Raw genomic sequence first — 18,026 nt, 5'->3', positions numbered from 1 at the left:
TGGGAAAATTTTATAATCATAAAACAAAATGGACTGACTCCAAACACAAACCATTTTTGCAAGAACTTTCTCTGTACAACACCACAATCAACCTGAAAATAAAAATTTAAAGACAGTTTTTCATTAACTGAATATAAATCTGTGACTTTGGATTAAACATGTATACTGTATTAAACGGTGTATTTCATGTATTGATGTAGGGTTATTTATGTAAGTGCATTTTCTTTTCATTCTCTTCAAGCTTCCAAATGAATGACACATAATGCATGGCACTTAATTTATTCAAATCAAATTAATGATTGAGACTTAGACCAACATCACATAATACATGAATCATATGACCTATCATCATATAATGATTATCAAAATGGTTGATCATTTTTTCCTGCACTTGGTTGTGGAGGGTGTAATGATTTAACAAACTGACATTAAAGATTGAAAGGGGTCAGACATCTATGCTCTGGTTCATGTACACTAGCCATTATGGGATACATCTTCCCTAAGCTTTTTATTCTCTTAAGCATTTAGAGCTAGTCAGTGGGGAAATGCATTACAGGACAAATACCTAGCAGTGCTAAAATCGACATTTTTCTTACCCACAGTGACATTCATCACAGAGATACAAGCACACCAGGTTACATGAAGCTGATCCAAATATAAAAACTTAGTGTTTCACTACTGATTTTCCACCACAGGATCAAAAACTCATAGCCAGGCTTTTATTTAATCCTAAAATTATTTAACAAAATCATAAAGGCAGGTTATTGTGGCAGCTTAATCTTGCTAACACTAGTCTGGGTGTCTGTTGGCACAGCTACTGACATGATAAACTCTCCATGAAGACTTTACAAAGTGCAGTGGCTCCAATGAGCCCCAGATTCAAAAGGGGGTCAAATTTACTTAGTTTAAGTCCAACAGTTAAAACCGATTGCAGCTATCATTATGGATTAATAGTTGGTAGGTTAATCCAAATGAAAAAAAAGCACAAACAAGGCTATAGGTTCTTGATTACTGTTGAGACTAAGCTGAACCAAAGCCACGGCACTTCTTCAGTCAGTCAAACATTTATTCGTGGAGTGGCTTCTGCTTTGCTTCAGCTGACCAACTTACAGCTGCATGCTTGGACTTGTTCCACCAGAGTTCAGAGAAGGATTCAGAACATCCCCGTTAGCATTAAACAAAACACTGACTTCTCTGAAGTGGAATCGCACATCTAACAGTATAAACAATGTTTATGTTCATTCAGACAAAGACACGTGTGCCGAGTAGAAGAGCATGAGTAAATGTGAAATAAACTTACTCTTTACAGAAAAGCTCTTTAGTACCGCATTTCAAAAATCATTTTCCCACGTGATAAACAGAAGAGGAATGGTATTCCTATGACCCTCAAAATGTTTTCTAATAAATAATGTTGGATTAATGGGAAAATAAACATAATGACATTGCATAAAACAGCCCAAGGCACACACCTTTTCCCTTTGTTTACAGAGCAGTGCAAATGCAGAAACTCAGAATCTAAGACTTTATCTACCAAATGCTCAGTCGGACAGCGGGTACTAGTGCGGGCCACAGAAGCCCAATAAAAGCTGGATGAGGTTGTGTCCCGACTTTAACAGAAAAGTTCAAGCTCTACTCAGAAAGTAAAAAAATTAAACTTAATGCAGGAACCGGATACTCATTTTCTGTTCCACGTCCACCTTTTCCAAGACCTGAGAAAACATGAAAAGAGAAAGTTTGCTTTCACAAATATAGTACGTAAAAGTTTTGGTCCTAATTTAATATGCATTTGCGTGATTCAGTTAAAAATGGACAGCTTGAAGTGTGTGAGCCCACATTTGTCTCAACTCCATGAGCAAATAAATATTAAGTAGAACTGCCTTCAAAGTTCTGTAAAACTATATATGTGCTTTGCTTTTACTGAAGTGACAGGCCAACTGTTGTATGTGAAACTAATGATAAAATGGGCTTTCACATAGGAAAAAGTGGGTGCTGTGCTCCACCAAACCCATTTATTTCTTCATGTTGAATTGGCAACAAATCAATGCATGGTCAGCTTGGTGCAGTACAAGGTTGGATGTGCAGCCTGAACAGAAGTTAAGATAATTTCAGGTCTGTTGCAGCACTGTAACAACACATCAATGGGTCTATTCTGTGGCAGATCAATAATCCCCCAACACTGAAACACAGACACCGTAAAGCACGATAGCTGCCTGAAGTTTTATAAGTTTGCACAACTATTTCCAGCAGGCTGTCAAATTAATCCATCCTGAGCTTGAAGTACAATCTGAGGAAGCGGCCCCTATGCACATGCAGCTCCTGAATTCGTCTAAATTTGCCATTCTGTCCTCTCACGAGGCTATTATAAACCAACACCCTCTTAAGCTGGATTTCTGTTTAAGGTTGGTTACGCCTTCACTGCCGTATGCTCTGCGTAGGTCTGTGGAGGCTTGACGCGCACCTCTTCCAGACCTGACATGCACCCCTGCTTGAAGCGGTTACGCAGAAGTACTCCCTTGTGATTGGTTGGTTTGTGATTACATGCTTCAGGATTTCTGGAGCTAATTGCTGAAATTGTGTGGTTACCGTGGAAGAGAAACTGCAACACGACACCATAACCATACGCTCAAGTGCAAGAGCACATTTCACTGGCATCAGCTGCGCCGACCCTACTGTACATAGACGCTGCGCAAGTATAAAATCCAGCTTTAGCTGCAGCTTCAGGGCCACGACTTTCCTCCAACCGCTTGATAGATTTATTCTGCATGCAATAAGAAGATGAAAAAAAGGTGGATGTCTTGCTGGGTGTTTTTTGGTTGCAACTAGTATTGAATATTTTCCCCCTCCTCTAAAACCCCACCTCAGCAGCACAGCACATATAGGCTTGTCAGTACGACACCTTCAAGCTTTTATTTAAAAGCACCCTTCAAATAACATTCATTTGTGCTGAAACAAGTAGTTGACCTGAAAAGTGAATACATATGTAGTCAATGTAAGATGACCATAAAACTTGCCTTCATAAATTCACTGAAGGAAATACAGCTGTCTCCATTTGTGTCAGCCTCCTGGATGGTCCTATCAGCGATGCTGCCAAGCTGTTCATCTGAAATGTTCACACCAACCATCATCCGCAAAACCTGAAAACAAACAAACAGTCTCATTATGGTTAATGGACACCAATGTAAAACAGCTACTGCTGAAGGTTAAGTAATATTAATGTTTACCCTGGAAATATGGTGATGATAATGTTGTGAAAACAGCGTTAATGGTACATTTGTATTACAGCAGCACAAGATAATTTGTAGTTATTTTGGTTTTCTAACATGTGACTGTTTTTTTTTTTTTTAAAAAAGGACACAAAAAGGACACAAACAGTACTTGGAGTTTCACCAGTGTGTGAATCAGATGAAGGTGACACAGACGTGTTTTGCGCAAAACAAGGCATTACATGAGTCATTTAACCTGCAGCTTACACCAATTACAGGTCACACAATGTCACCAACACCAAGGTGGTTTCACAGGACAACAAATAACACAGAGGGAGCATACAGGAAGCCAAAATGCAAGATCATGGACAACATGGGGGAAAAGAAAGGTCACCCACTAGCTAAGGTGAGATATCACATCATTATCAGTAAAAGGTCAAAGTCTTCTCATTGACAAGGAAGTCCTGCTCCATGCAAAACACCTTAAAGATATTGCACAATAGCATTTGTTCCTCAGACTTCTAGCAGAGGAAGTCAGGCAGGCAGCCTCAAGCAGAACCATTTAAAAAATAATAATAATTTCCACACAGAAAGGAAAATGTGTGTTAAATCTATTAATTGATATGCTAAGATTGTTTTGCTTCTCTGCTTCTCACAAAAGAAATAGTTAGGTGACTCAGCATCTCCCTTACATGACAAACCAACACACTCACCTGCAGCAACTCATCCCGAGAGATTTTGTCATCTCTGTCCAGGTCGTACAGACGGAAAGCAACTGGAAAAATAAACCAAATGTAAATCATGGCAAACACACTCAGTTAACATGATGAAACCTTGTGAATGTTCATGATGCTGGTCAGCAACTCTACCATAACACGTCAGGGGTGTGCCATCTTAGGTACCTCGCAATTCAATCACAATTCAGGTTGCTTTGATGTGGTTATTAAACAATTATCAGGATTTCCAATGCATCTTTTTTCCCCCCCATTCAGTTTTTTTCCCCACTACTTCATACTTTTAAATTCATTCAGTATCCATTAATTCAAGTAATCAAACTTATTAACTCCCCTTCATTTATGTCAAAGCATAAATAAATCCAACACATATCCAACATATTTTTCATATTATGTTAATATTTATATTAAATTTACAGTAAAGATGTGTTTGCAATAAGTAGGAGCAACATCAGTTGTTCTGCCAGTTTGGCATACGCTGTCAGAATAGCTACCCTTGGTTAGTGTGCATGCACAGCACAGAAAACCGCAAATGACCCATCATTTCAGCACCAATGACTACTCAGAAATTACATCTGCATACAGTCAACTGTGAAGCCACAAGCAGTTAGTTAGTGGATCTCTTGTATGACTTAACTCGAGCGGAAATACATTTAAAACCCAGATGAAGTATATAAAACTGTACTTATAATACAGTTTTTTTCTGATAATCTCTTTGCAATTGAGATTGTAATGTTGTTTAAACTCCTATTATAGCATGGAGTTACCAGCATACAGCACCTTCTCTCAAATTGAGTGACATTGAACATGTAATGATTAACTGTGAAATATCTATTACTAAATAAAAAATTACATGTCATTGCAACCTATCTATTAGAAAAGTATACCAGCTTTGCCATTTTGAAAAAGTAGTTTAAACCGACAGACAAGGCTATGGTATGCTATTCTGACAACGTATTTCAAACCAACAGAACACCGGCTTCTTGGTACTTCTGTTTACTGAAACACCAAGAACTGACAGGTCCGTCCCCTAAAGTGTCTGGACGACATGCACAACATTTTTGTTCCTGCCACATTTTGAAGCTGTGTTCCTGTTATTTAATTATCATGAAAAATGATCGATTATGAGCATTTACACACATTTACGAATCGTAATTGAATCGGCATGTGCCACACTGCGATGAATCGATTAAATTGTGAATCGGCCCACCCCTATAACACGCCTGTGAGACTGAGCTCTACACTCACAGAGCAGCTTGTTTGTCCTGCTGTTGAGTGGCTCAGTTGCAGGGGGGTTCTTGTTCTTCTCGTTGTCCTCGATTGGTCTGAAGTGAGCCAAAGTGCGCATGAAGCCCCTGAAGTTCACCTGGTCCTCTCTGAAAATGATTTGGTGGTTTAGATTACATTTGTACTCATTATAAAAGGCAGTGAGGGCAGCACAAGGACAACTCAAAGCAGCAGTAACTTAAAACCACTGTATAAACTTCCTCTATTTTCAACTTGTTTGAAAGAAAACAGACCAAAAAGAAAAAAGAAAGAAAAAGAAATCCATCTGAAACCATTAAAAACCACATCTGGAATTAAAACGCCTACACATTTGCCTTTTCTGGATTTTAACAACACATCCAAAACCATCTGGATTTTGGATTTCCATGGCAATGTAAAAAAAAAACAAAAAAAACCAGCCAAAACAACTTTCCAACATGCATGTCAAACCCTTCTTGATTTATTATACACTAACTTGGCAGAAAAAAGTCGGCCTCTCATGTTCACTGTCATGGGGCCACATCTGAATACCACTGCAGTAAAGATCTGTGGTCATGGTTGCTGAAACCACAGCAGGGCACAAACTTGTAAGGTAAGAGAGAGAAAGGAAAAACAAAAAAACAAACATTTTCAAATAAAAAAAAAACAAACTTACCCCTCAGGAAAGAAGGCATTGATTATTCTGTCTCCTAGAGGATTTATGGCTAACTCAGGGATCCTCTGGAAATCTTCCCGACTGTAGATATCACAAAATATGAGCTCAGTAAAGTTGTAACCGACAAGAAATAACATTTTCTTCAAGCTTTAGGATAATTTACCAAAGGTCTCAGAATATGTTGTGATGAACTTGAATGAGAGCAAACATTAAAAGATGTATTTATTATTTCGAAGTAAAAGATGACAGCAGAGTCAGTGTTTTCACAGAGAATAATGGCATTTGTCAGTCAGTGGTAAAGTTATATGATCCAGCAGACAGACTGGATTTGAGCCTGCTCAGAAGTATGGAAAATCTCATTGTTGTGTCAACCAGTGAGGGATTAGATAAATGAGAACAACTCTGGCATCTGGCATGACTGAAAGCACCAGAGCTTGGACAAGCAGAGCCAAGAGCCTTTTATGTAAAAACATAACATCTTTCAAAAGACTAATATGAAATTATACAAATGTTTTTCCCCCTTTCTGTCCTTGAAAGACTGACCCTGCCACACCAAACTACATGGCTGAAGTTTAGTTCCCTTAATCATTATCAAGTATTTCATCTTCTATCACTTATCATAGAGCAAGAAGTTAACCAGAGAGGTCACGCCGAGGTCTCAAATGACTACACTCAGATAACTCCAAGATGGACTTCACTGATATAAAGTGATGGAAGAACAAGTCATTGCATACCAGATCTGTCGCTGACCTTTTTCATATGTATTAAATCTAAATTCACAAAACCTGTTATATCAATTATTTTGATATAACAAATACAAAATCTAACAAAACAAACAAATAATAACTCTCCCATATGCCTATAATTGGGTGGTCTGGCAAACCATTTTATTCTCAATAGTATTAACAAATCTGTGAGAAGATAAGTTTTAGTCATTCAAATGAGTTCATAACTAATAAAAACTACTAATCTGACATCCACAAAAGGAAATGGCTTTTGAAGAGAGGAATCACACAAATCAGCCAGGATATCTGGCTGTTTATTTGTCGTTGCTTACCTGAGGGTACCGTTTTCCCCTTTATCCAGACTGGTGAAGCGGCTGTACAGTCGAGTGATCTGACTGTGGGAGACTGCAGGTAAAACACCAAAGAGGCAAAGATTTTACTGCCAGGTGACTACAATTTAAAATCACTGTAGATACATTTAAATGCAGTGTGTGGCATGTTAAAGGTGGATCCACACAAGACAGCTAGCTTATGTGCAACAGTCCCCATCTTTATCGAAGGAATTAGTCTGAGCTCAACTTACAGCCAGTCTCCTTTTTAATTTCTTCAATTTCCTCTTCTCGAAGTAACGTAGACGCCCTGGATCCCATGGTGAAATGTTAAAAATGACTCGCCACACTAACTTGTGCAACCGGACCAGCTGAGAGTCTTGACGCGAAGGGAGGTTAAAGTAAGCCAACAAGCTAACCAAGCGAGCTATAAACCAGACAGCAACCGTTAAGCTATAAAAGCAGCAGAAAACTCAAACAAGCGCTACAGCTAGAGTTCAGACAAATGAGACGTTTTCAGACTTTCTGTCGATGCAGTTCGACCGGTGATATGCTTGTCATTAAAGTTTGCCTTCGGTCTGTAGCGATTTCATGTTGCCAAGTCGACTTTCGGTCAGGTTATCTTCCTGTAGAGTGGGTGGGATTAACAAGGCCACCTCCCTGGCAGGATAGAGGGGTGGGCTGGATTTAGGTAGCAAAGCGGTTTGCCCGTTTAAAATGTTAAGAAAAGCCTTTAAAATTAAACAGGAATTATTAAAACCACCACCGCTGCAAGGAAAAACAACTTTTATTTGAATATGTTTGCGAATTACTTTTCTGCTTTAAGACCATTATCTCAGCAAAAACTTTTGATTTCTTTCAAAATAGACTATTTATGCCTAAAATACTATAATTAAACACAATAATTGTAATAAATAAAAATTAATTTGGTTAACTGAATAATCAAATTTAATTAAAACATTTCCAATAATAACAACAACAACAACAACAACAACAACAACAACAATAATAATAATAATAATAATAATAATAATAATAATAATAATAAAATAATAATAATTTGAATATTTCCCATGCCATAACTGAGTGAACCTCTCACTGAACATATAGACAGAAACAGAGTATCTGGTAACCTCAGGCAGGGTTTTCTTCCAGACGTGTTAAATGTGACAACTTTTTACCCTTGAAGTTTAATAACTAAGAATTATATCACAATTTCTTCCATAATTTTAAGAAAAATTATGAGATATTAAAGGATATTAAATTTATGTTAATATATAAAATGCAAGATAGCTTTAATTTTCAAAAGAAATAAAACAACTGGAAAGAAGTGAGGGGGAAAAGGGTTTTAAATTTGTTTTTCTTTCAACAGTTTATTGTACATTTTTTAACAAGCACTTAATAATGCAAATGTCTGTCTAATTGCGTCAGTAAATCAAAACGTTTTGCAAGTGAATATAAAACATTTGTCTTGTCAGAAAAGAGCTGCCTCAAAAATTTATAAAAGTAATAAGATTAATTTTAATAAGCTGCAATAAACATTTGTCCACTTGGTGTCGCAACTGTTGTTTCTTGCTGCTTATTTAACAGATTCGATATTGGATTTTAGTCAAAAGATGCTCAGCTGGTTTGGTTGTACTGAGATGACCCATAAAAAGTCCATGTAGGAATGCTATTACCTCACCAAGTATTAAATAATGCTATAACAATAAAGAAAAAGAATTTACACATCACATATGGTTTAATAGAAAGCAAATCAGTAGCTGCTGAAGCAGAAGAAAAAGAAAGAAAACCTCATAGATGACTGTTTAATTTACATTGGACATAGAAATGTCTGCACAAATCCATATCTGTAGGTGCTAAGATGTTTCCATTTGGACCCGAGTGGCGAGTCAAGGAACTAGAACCACTGGAGCAACTTTTATTTATGGGTGGACATAAAGACTTAGACAAATATTAATCATCCCTACATGATAATTACTGCTACTGGCCCTCTAAATTTTTAGATGGGACACGTTCCTAATACTGAATAATCTGAAACTGCGTCCTGTATGTGTATTATGCACCGCTGGAATGTTTTTATGCATGTTATTTACATGAAATACAGGGATCATTCCTTTAATGCGTGAGTGTAAGATTCAAGCATAATATTAGAGCCACTCAAAAATGTGAAAAATCCTGGAACAACTTTGGTCTTTATTTGATCCTGAAGACATTTATATTACATTCTTTTTGATTGTACAACTTCATTTTCATAGTAAGGTTAACATACCAAACAGACCCTGTATGATTATGAAGGACTATTATGGACATGAAAGACCAACAGCATAAAGGTAAAGATGTTTCATTGCATTTCCTGTAACAAGTTTAAGCATTTTCACCTTCTAATAACCTGTCTGTCAGTCTGTGTATTCTGCTTTTATCCTGTTTCATGCATCAGGTGTTAAAACAACCTCACAAGAAAGCCAAAATCTCTTAAAAACTAACAGGATCTTTAAGAAACATTTTAAAAGCACCAGTTTTGGTTTGTCAGATTTTATTAAGATCTCTGTATTAAAACAAACGACTCAACAAACATTCAGTGCTTAGCGGTACATCCTTTACATGTCAATCAAGCATTTATAATAGTCATATCCTAAAAAAAAAAAAAAAAAAACACACAATCAGAAGCAGAAAAACATCATCCAAATTCACTTCACAGTAATAGTGCAACTCATCACAAAATAAATGTAAAATTTCTCTGTAAAAATCAAAAAACTTGGAAAAAAAAGAAAAAAAGTGGTATATAGTGTGTATAAAACAATAACGTCAATATCAAGCCAGACTGATTCCCAAGCGGTGCAAAGAGAAGCTCAGTTTTCTCAACGCTTCCGACATGGAAGAAGCCTCGTTATCCGAGACCAAACTGGTCCTGCAGAATTCCTTTTAGTTAGAAGAAGCACACAGATTTCATGGCCAGCTGGATGCTGCAGAGTAAGACAACAACACAAAATTACTTTACCAACAAATGGCAACATGCACCACCGGAGACTGTCTTATTCAACAAAGCTTTGGTTTATAACCATGCAAACAAATGAGCAGCATATCAGTAAAGCACCAAGTAGAGGGCTGATATTCTGATGAAGATAGACACTGATTAATAAGAATAGCTACATAAAAGAAGACAGAATTATTTTGATTGCAAATATAATCGTGAACAACATATTTATAAAGCAATTTTAATAACAAGCCAAGAGGATCATTGCTATTATTAAAACACAAGTTGAATTATAATAGTTCTAAGTGTAAACATTATCACCTGTCTGTTCTTTGGAAGATCTACATCTCAAAGTATGCCTACCAGATATACTGTGCAGGTTATTCAAAAAGAAAAATACCCATTTTCAAATATGGATTAATGTGCCCTGGTTAAGATCTTATCACTTAATAGACATGGGTTTAAAATCAAATCAACTCTTATCAAGAGGAAACAAAATTTATAAAAGACCTGAGTCATAAGAAGCTGGATTCCACATATGCCGTAATAACACATGCTACAGCTTTCCGAGATAATGGGAAAAAAGCAGTTTATTAAAAAGGAAGTAGATCATACCTCTCTGCAGGATATCCCCTTTCACACAGGTTCACCAGAGCATACAGATGTCTCAGGGCGTATTCATACTGAAATACAACAGAAAATCATGCCAGAAATGTCACTGAATTCTTTTACATGATCAATTGCTCTTTGTTATATTATTAGGAACTGAAATGTCAGCTCCAGGAAATAGTAAATAGTTTCAGAATTTTTTATTAAGGCCAAACAGCTACATAAAAGTACCTGAAAGAAAATACCGAGTTTATTTCAGTGCAAAAGGATTTCCCATTCACCGACTCATCTTTCGTTTTCTTTAGTTTTTTTCTCTAAACCTCTATCTAGAGTGAGTCTGATCACCATTTTTCACATTCCACACATTCTTTAGCTGCTTGTACAAATTTCTGAGATTTCATTGTGCCTATTTATTTTCTTACATAGTTGTGTACAAAAATCAAAAAGCAGCCCAGACCTGACAGAACTCACAAGCAGAGATGTTTCTGTTTATCCAAAGAAAGTCACAGTAATGCAGTAACATGCCTTCATGTAAATGAAGTTGAAGTTAAACTGTCTTTTGAGAAAAAAAACTATTGAATCATTTTAATCATATTAATTTACTTCATGGAATAATTTGTCATGGGGACTTTAAATTGGCAGTCTTTACTCTTCTCCATACTTTTTTGCTATTCAAAGTGTCGCAGTAATCCATGTACTGTACATCCTTCTACAACATTTTTAGGTTTAGATGATAATTTTAATCAAAGACTGATTCTAGTAACTACCTACTTAAACAGGTGGCGTTCGAATATTTGTGCTGCTTAAAATCTGGAAATTCAATTTGAGACATTTGCACAAAAAGTGTTCTTACAGGACGTCTAATGTGTAACTATTTTTACATGGTTTCCATAAAAAAAAAGACTTCCAGCTTATTCTTTGTCTGGATTAAAGCAGACAGGTAGATGAATGTGAGCTTGGTACTTGCTGATGAAGAGCATGTGAAACAGATTGAGTGTTTCCTTAGAAGAAGCAAAACCACACTCTCGACATGTGAGGGAGTTTCAACCATCAGCTTCAGATAAATCCGGCCAAGAGTATGACTCATTAACCATAGTTACATAAACACACAGTAAATTTTTGTGGCTGATGTCCCTGCTCTGTTTGGTGAGAAAAGATGTTTGTGTGCAGGTCTACCTCAGATTTGTGCCAGTTGAAGCAGTTGTATTTGTAGTATTTGACCACAGCCTTGTAGCACTGATGCTGAGAGAGCTCAGCTCTCTCTTCGAGAACTTCCACAGCCTTGAGCTTACTGCCCGTCACCTTCTCGACCACGAGGCGCATGGTGCTGGCCAGCAAATCCCTGACCTGAGTACATATAAAGATTAAAAAGTACAGAAATCTTTAACATAGGGACTTTTGTTGGGGTTCATGCTTTTTTGTGCTGTTAAATTCTGACTGATGTTTAATTGGATTATGTAATGCGGAACAACTACTTTATGAAAATGAATATTTTTACTTTAAGGTGGCTGTCAATCTCCGCCAGGAGGGTCTTTGTGGCCTTGAGATCATTTGAGCGCATCATCTTTCTCTTCAGGATGGCCAGAGGAACGTCTGGGCTTGGAGTCAGGTCTGGATTTGTAACGGGAGGCAGGTTCATCTGAGAAGCACGGGTGTCGAAGGCTTTGGGATTACCCTGAAACTGTATGACTTTCATGTGGGCCAAAGTCTGCAGAGAAAGTAAAAAAAACATCAGGATCAAAATAAAAGAAACAAATATTTTTCTCAATCATCACTGCTCAGCTTATAAAATGAACAAATATAATATTTTTCCTCAAAATTTTGTTGGTCTAAAGGCAAACTCACAATTAACCATATGCTTCACAGAATTAGACATTTAGTTTTATGTCGCCCTCCCCAGCAGGGCTCATTCCCGTCCCTCACCTTGTTTCCATACTGCTGGACGTGGCTGGTGTTTGTGTGGTTCTTCACAATCTTGAACTGCTTCAGCAAAGTTTCCTTAGTCAGGTCCTCCTGGAGGAACAATGTCAGACGAGAAAACAACATGAGCAATGAAAATATTTCCATAAACAACACACACATTTGTTATTTTTACAAAAATCACTCATCAAACCATGTAGTGGAACTTTATTTTACATTTTGTGTTTCATGCTCTGTTGAACTTTAAGTTTCTGTAACTGCAAACCCAAAAGAGGCATGACAAGATAAAGGAAATGACCCCGTTCCCATACTGTTGGTTAAAAACAATTTGCTGCAGCTGCTTTTGGAAACGCTCACCACTTCCTTTTCCTGTGTCAGACACCAGGTGTTTGGAGTAGAAAATTAACTTAAATTATGAACACAAGTGAAATTTTGATCCCAGTTCTGTCAGTGGAAAACATATTACATGCTATAAAACCAAATTTTACATAATCAAAATGTAATTACTTAAAAAAGCAAAATGCTATGATTTAGACCCAACACGGGAAACATCACCTACCACATCAGAGTCCTCCATCCAGTTAACACTGTACCAGTCGCCCAGGTAGGTGTCCCTTTTCTCGTCATAGTAACAGGCGTATGAGGACTCCTGAGGGTTGGCTGCAGTGGTGGCGTAAACTGGAAACACAGGAAGTATTTTCATGTTATGCTCTTTAACGGTTTGGTAAAAAATGTCAGTGTAGACATGGACTCTAATCAGAGCTGGATGGGAGAAAAAAATGAATAAAACATTGCTGTATGTTATAAGACCACAGATAAACATGTGTAGAAATATAGAAATTAAAAACTGCCTTTGGGCATAGTTATCTAAGCAGATCACATGTCTGTGAATATCATCACACGATGCTACGCACATGACAGTGTGACTACGCTAATAATTTACCACACACCATTATTGCTGACCTCAGCGTCTCAGATGGCATGACAAGGAACTAAAAGCGAAGTATATAGCTCACAGGAGAGACCTCAGTCTAGACCACACACAACATGAAAAACCTGGGAAACAACATGAAAAAATTTCCTTTGCTGAGAAAAAAATCGAATCCTTTTGGCTCAGCGTTTTTTCCATTGACAACTTTTAACTTAAGCATCATAAGTGAAGTCAAAGAGTTGTGAAGGGAATTCATGTTCATGTTTTTATTGGTCTCTTGCTGGTTTGTTTATCATTACTTAAGTTTTACCAGAAATTCATTCTGATAAAGGAAAACTAAACTCACCATCAATGTCATCAGGCAGGTGGTTCATCATTGACCCAGACTCACATGCTTCAATGTAGAACACCATCTGTGTTAGAGGGAAAGAGGAACAGAAAAACAGGTGTTACAATCAGTACAGCTGCATCATCACTTGACTGGATTTTATCGATTAGCTAAATACTATCTGATATGTGCACAGAAAAACAGAACATTGTGTTGCCTTGTACCTTTTTGTACTTCTTATTTGTGTGCATGTATGTAATGGCTTCTTGGAGGTCTTCAACATTGAGCTGCAGACGGAAAAAGAAAGAAGCAAGTTTCCATTTAATGTAACAGTTTCAGAGCAAGCAAAGCTTTATATTGCAGTTCTAGGGTGGCTAGTAGGGGGTGTATTATGTAAAAAAAAAACATATTTTGTCAAGAAGGTGGTTTATCACCCTGAAAATCCAAAACTGGACTGAGCAAAGGTGCTCCAGCATCCCTGTGCATGAGAGTTGTTGATGAATGCCATTTTAGTCTAATTTCTGAGACATTACAGTTGTATTAGTGACTCCGAGGGACCTTATTATTATGCCACAAACAGTAACAATGAAAAACTTTCTGACATCAAAAACAATCTTTTCTCAATTAAACCTCGACATCAGGAGCAGACAAAGACTATTTATGACAATGTCATCAGTCTTGGAGGCTTATCGTGCTTTTCTGGTGTAGTGTCAAGATGCAGAAAATATGAAACAACAGACTTGAATTAATGTCTGAATATGTTCATTTAAAAAACAGGCACATGACAGATATAGAGAACAATAATCTGACAATTCAAAAAACATCCTGTTTTTTTTCTGTATAGATGTGTAGGCTATGTTAGTTAGTGATGACAAAGTAAAAAAAGAAAATAAATTCAAACTCTCACATCATCGTTAGGAAATGCCAGAATACCAGGCGCCCCGTGGTCAGTGAAGTACACAAACACATGATCATTGGGCCCACTGCCAGGAAAAAAAAGAACAATGTTAGCAGAAGAAGAAAAAACCTGATAAACCAGATTAAGTAATGTTACGCTTCTCTGGCATCATCTCTTTGAGAGACTCATTTCTCTGTTTGTTCATCACTTGCCTCTTCAAAACCTTCCCAGAACCACCTTTGACTTTTGAGGAGTCACCCTTTAGCACTGCCAGGAAGTTTTCTGGGGTCACGTCCTACAGCAACAGGAACACACGGTCCGAAATGACATCAAATCAAAGCATTTCCAAACAACCTCTTAAAGGCATGGATCCAACAAATCTCATTTCACATTAAATAAATATTTGTGCTGAAGCACTCACATCCCCAACGTAGTCTCTTGGCACTCCCTTGTACACATCTCCGCCATTAGGTCTGTTGATCAATATTCCAGGGGTTGGGTTTCTGGAAACAAATGTATGACTCAGAGAAGGAAGTTCAGATGGCTGGCAAAGGGAAGTTGATGGAGGATAATGATTCACTGATCAGGTGACAGAAAAAGTGCACAACAGCACTTCGGACTTTTCACTCTTCACTGAAGAACTGCATTCACTTTTTTATACATTACACTGCTGTGACATAATAACTTGTGCAAGAAAAAAAGATAAGAAAAATAACTTACTGCTCTCTCATTTGCAACATTAGTTATATATTAACCAGAAACTCAGTACATCCAGATCATGTGAGTTCTATTGAGAGTAATACAGATGTAAAATAATCAATGTTGGGTGACGTCTTTATGAGACTTGACCCACTTCATGAAGACATAGACAGTGATTATGGCCTATCACTGAGCCATAGAAACAATCAATATGAGCTGTGTAAACTGAAATTTGCATCAACTTCCTTGCACATAGTCCAGGAAAACAAACACCACATATGTTCATAGTCATGTCACATGCCATCATTATATAAACAAGTGAGTGTTGAAATTGGTGAATCCTCTTACGGAATAACTTTTGCTACCAAAACTATTTAAAAAAAAAACAAAACTAGAAATTTGGGGAAAAGATGATTTGTATATGTCTGCAGTCTACTGTGTGCTAAAGACATGGTTTCTATCTTTATTATTAACATAAATGTCGTAACACATACACTTATAGCAGTTTCTATTAAACTGATTATAACTCAGCAAATGTTAATGTTGAATACTTGTGCATCCAACAATATGTCACAGAGTGAAACAGATTCAGACAACTAATCTGTTTCAGTACATCTGGACCTCTATTACTAACAGAGACATTTGTCATTACTCTGTTAGTAATGACAAATCTAGTCAAACTTAGAGGAAGCCCCATAATGGCTGCCTTGTGACTTTAATGCAGCCGGTTAATGCTGAATGGCCCAAAGGCAGCATGCCACAGCACCATGGGAAAGCCCACAGAGTCTGTGTGATTTCTCTGTCATTGCTGTGAAAGTTGAGACACTAATGCTTATCTATTAAGATCATATGATATCATATGAAGAAAAACAATGCTTCAAAGATTAAAATAACTGCTTATCTTTACTTCTCTAGTCAAATACTGATCAAAGTCAAGTTACAAATGCAACATAACTGGCATATAAGCAATTTGAAAACTTGAACTTAACTGTTTTTCATGCTAGAGTCCTGCACAAGAACAATCAATATGACTGACAACCTTAAACTACATTCTACAAGACCAACTAAAAGTTATGTACAAATAGGTTTTTGAACTCTATAGAGAAAAGAAGAAGTCTTTGCATTGCAGGAACAAACAAACAAAAAAGAAAGAGCCAACTCACGCTTCGTTTTGAGCCAAGTCATCATACATCATGACCACAATCTGCTCATCTGGGATGCCATTCTTGTGGACAATCTGATAAGCATGGCAGGCATCAGCCTGTGCAGGAAGAAAAGAAAAGGCAGGTTAGCTGCACATTACCGCAATCTTTGGGATTTTTAAGAAACTGTGAAATACTCTGTGAAAGCATGCATAGTGAAAGGTAAAGTGGTTAATCCGAAGTTCAACTGTATGATATCACCAGGATTATAAGAGAAAACAAATGAGTCAAGCAAAGTTTACACAGTGGGAAAGGACTCAATGCAGCTCCTCTGATTAATAATCTTCTCACCTGGTGCCTGTAGTTGTACCAGCCATTGGAGCCGGCCACGATAAGCACCCAATGTTTTCCTCCATCTTCGGAGTCCAGGAAGGGATATCCTATAACCAACCCTACACTCAAGCCGAGCAGGGCGAGGAGGATGGACTGACGCATTTTCTTGCCTTCTGTGGAGTCCTATATGGGTGACAAAGGGAATGATAGCTCTTCTTACCAAATTCACTTCCAAAATACAGTAAGGGCCATCGTCTGGACTAAGAGGTGACACAAAAATCAACTGTTACAGATAAAAATAAGACAAACATGCCATCTGATGCCTGCAAGTCACATGATCCTTTCTGGGAAGCTAACAAGCTAACTATGGAAATGACTTTGTGAAAGTTTAAGAAACCTTAGAGCTACTAAAACACACACCGGATAAATCCCTACCGCTTTAGAAAAATACGTTTTTTTTAATACAGAAAACATGCTTTATTACCTTTTCTTCGATGTGTCGTGTGCAGCTTGAGGTAGTGAAGCAGCTACATGGATCCAAGGCTGGCGTCAATGGCAGGTTTATATGTGACGTCGGGAAAACAGTTGGCAGGAATTTTTCCACAGTAGCCAATCAGAGCGCTCGGGGGCGGGGCTTAACTGTAACAGTCATGTGATTTAGTAGGGCAAAAACATGCATGATCTTGCTTGTTTTTCCAATGAAAGTAAAAATAACTAAATAAATTTAAAAAAATTATCCCAGGCCTTTGTAATCAAATTAGATCATAATAGTTTTTCTAATCGTAGGTGTTGGTAAAATCATTTTATATTACAAGTATATCACAGAACAAACCATTAATCACAGAATATAACAATTTGGGTGATTTTTCATATTTAGAAGCAGTTATTTTATGTCACTGAGATGGTTCTGCTTGTTTATATTTTTGGAGGTTTTGCTCATGTTTGTTGCTATTGATTTTTTTTTTATTGAAAAGTTTATTTCAAACAAAAGCAAAATTGTAAAAATTAACAACATAAAAAATTGCCAATACAATGGTCTATAAATACAACAGTAAACAAAAGAAAAAAAAAACTTTTTTAAAAATTTACATTAGAGTGTCCGAAAAAGAGTAGAAAGAAGCAATTACATCCCTAATCATTTGACCTTCTTCATATTCAATGCCTAAACACACTCAGAAAACAAACAAGCAAAATAAATAAATAAATAAAAAGTAAAATAAAAACAACAACAAATAAATACATAACACAATGTTCAGCTTCCTTGAGTCGATACATTT

The 18,026-nt window shown here is 37.0% G+C and overlaps 2 protein-coding genes across 2 annotated transcripts; both read right to left on the bottom strand.

The window, feature by feature from the left end:
- Positions 1-263: 263 nt before the first annotated feature.
- On the bottom strand, positions 264-7,550 carry chp1 (calcineurin-like EF-hand protein 1). The gene is made up of 7 exons (XM_041971520.1): positions 7,167-7,550; positions 6,916-6,988; positions 5,859-5,939; positions 5,186-5,313; positions 3,917-3,978; positions 3,012-3,134; positions 264-1,709 (listed from the first exon to the last, which is right to left on the bottom strand). Exons 1-7 carry the CDS (start codon positions 7,231-7,233, stop codon positions 1,656-1,658), a joined length of 588 nt encoding a protein of 195 aa, XP_041827454.1. The 5' UTR covers positions 7,234-7,550; the 3' UTR covers positions 264-1,655.
- Positions 7,551-9,088: 1,538 nt separating this feature from the next.
- lgmn (legumain) lies at positions 9,089-17,320 on the bottom strand. Its single transcript, XM_041971747.1, has 14 exons — positions 17,234-17,320; positions 16,768-16,932; positions 16,438-16,535; positions 14,997-15,078; positions 14,788-14,870; positions 14,585-14,660; positions 13,902-13,964; positions 13,696-13,762; positions 12,978-13,096; positions 12,422-12,511; positions 11,997-12,206; positions 11,675-11,845; positions 10,505-10,572; positions 9,089-9,878 (listed from the first exon to the last, which is right to left on the bottom strand). Exons 2-14 carry the CDS (start codon positions 16,909-16,911, stop codon positions 9,842-9,844), a joined length of 1,308 nt encoding a protein of 435 aa, XP_041827681.1. The 5' UTR covers positions 16,912-16,932; positions 17,234-17,320; the 3' UTR covers positions 9,089-9,841.
- Positions 17,321-18,026: the final 706 nt, after the last annotated feature.

This window comes from Melanotaenia boesemani, chromosome 20 (genome assembly GCF_017639745.1).
Source record: "Melanotaenia boesemani isolate fMelBoe1 chromosome 20, fMelBoe1.pri, whole genome shotgun sequence".
Lineage (NCBI taxonomy): Eukaryota > Metazoa > Chordata > Actinopteri > Atheriniformes > Melanotaeniidae > Melanotaenia > Melanotaenia boesemani.
Note: the sequence above shows the minus strand (reverse complement) of the source record. Positions and strands in the feature narration are given on the sequence as shown.

Excerpts from the sequence above, each read along its gene's own strand:
- chp1 (XM_041971520.1), bottom strand. The coding sequence starts at position 7,233 with ATGGGATCCAGGGCGTCTACGTTACTTCGAGAAGAGGAAATTGAAGAA. Across the intron at positions 6,989-7,166 it reads AATTAAAAAGGAGACTGGCT|TCTCCCACAGTCAGATCACT; the intron begins GTAAGTTGAGCT and ends TTTTACCTGCAG. Across the intron at positions 1,710-3,011 it reads CCTTCAGTGAATTTATGAAG|GTCTTGGAAAAGGTGGACGT; the intron begins GCAAGTTTTATG and ends ATGTTTTCTCAG.
- lgmn (XM_041971747.1), bottom strand. The coding sequence starts at position 16,911 with ATGCGTCAGTCCATCCTCCTCGCCCTGCTCGGCTTGAGTGTAGGGTTG. Across the intron at positions 16,536-16,767 it reads GGTACAACTACAGGCACCAG|GCTGATGCCTGCCATGCTTA; the intron begins GTGAGAAGATTA and ends CTTCCTGCACAG. Across the intron at positions 9,879-10,504 it reads AGGGGATATCCTGCAGAGAG|CATCCAGCTGGCCATGAAAT; the intron begins GTATGATCTACT and ends CTTACTCTGCAG.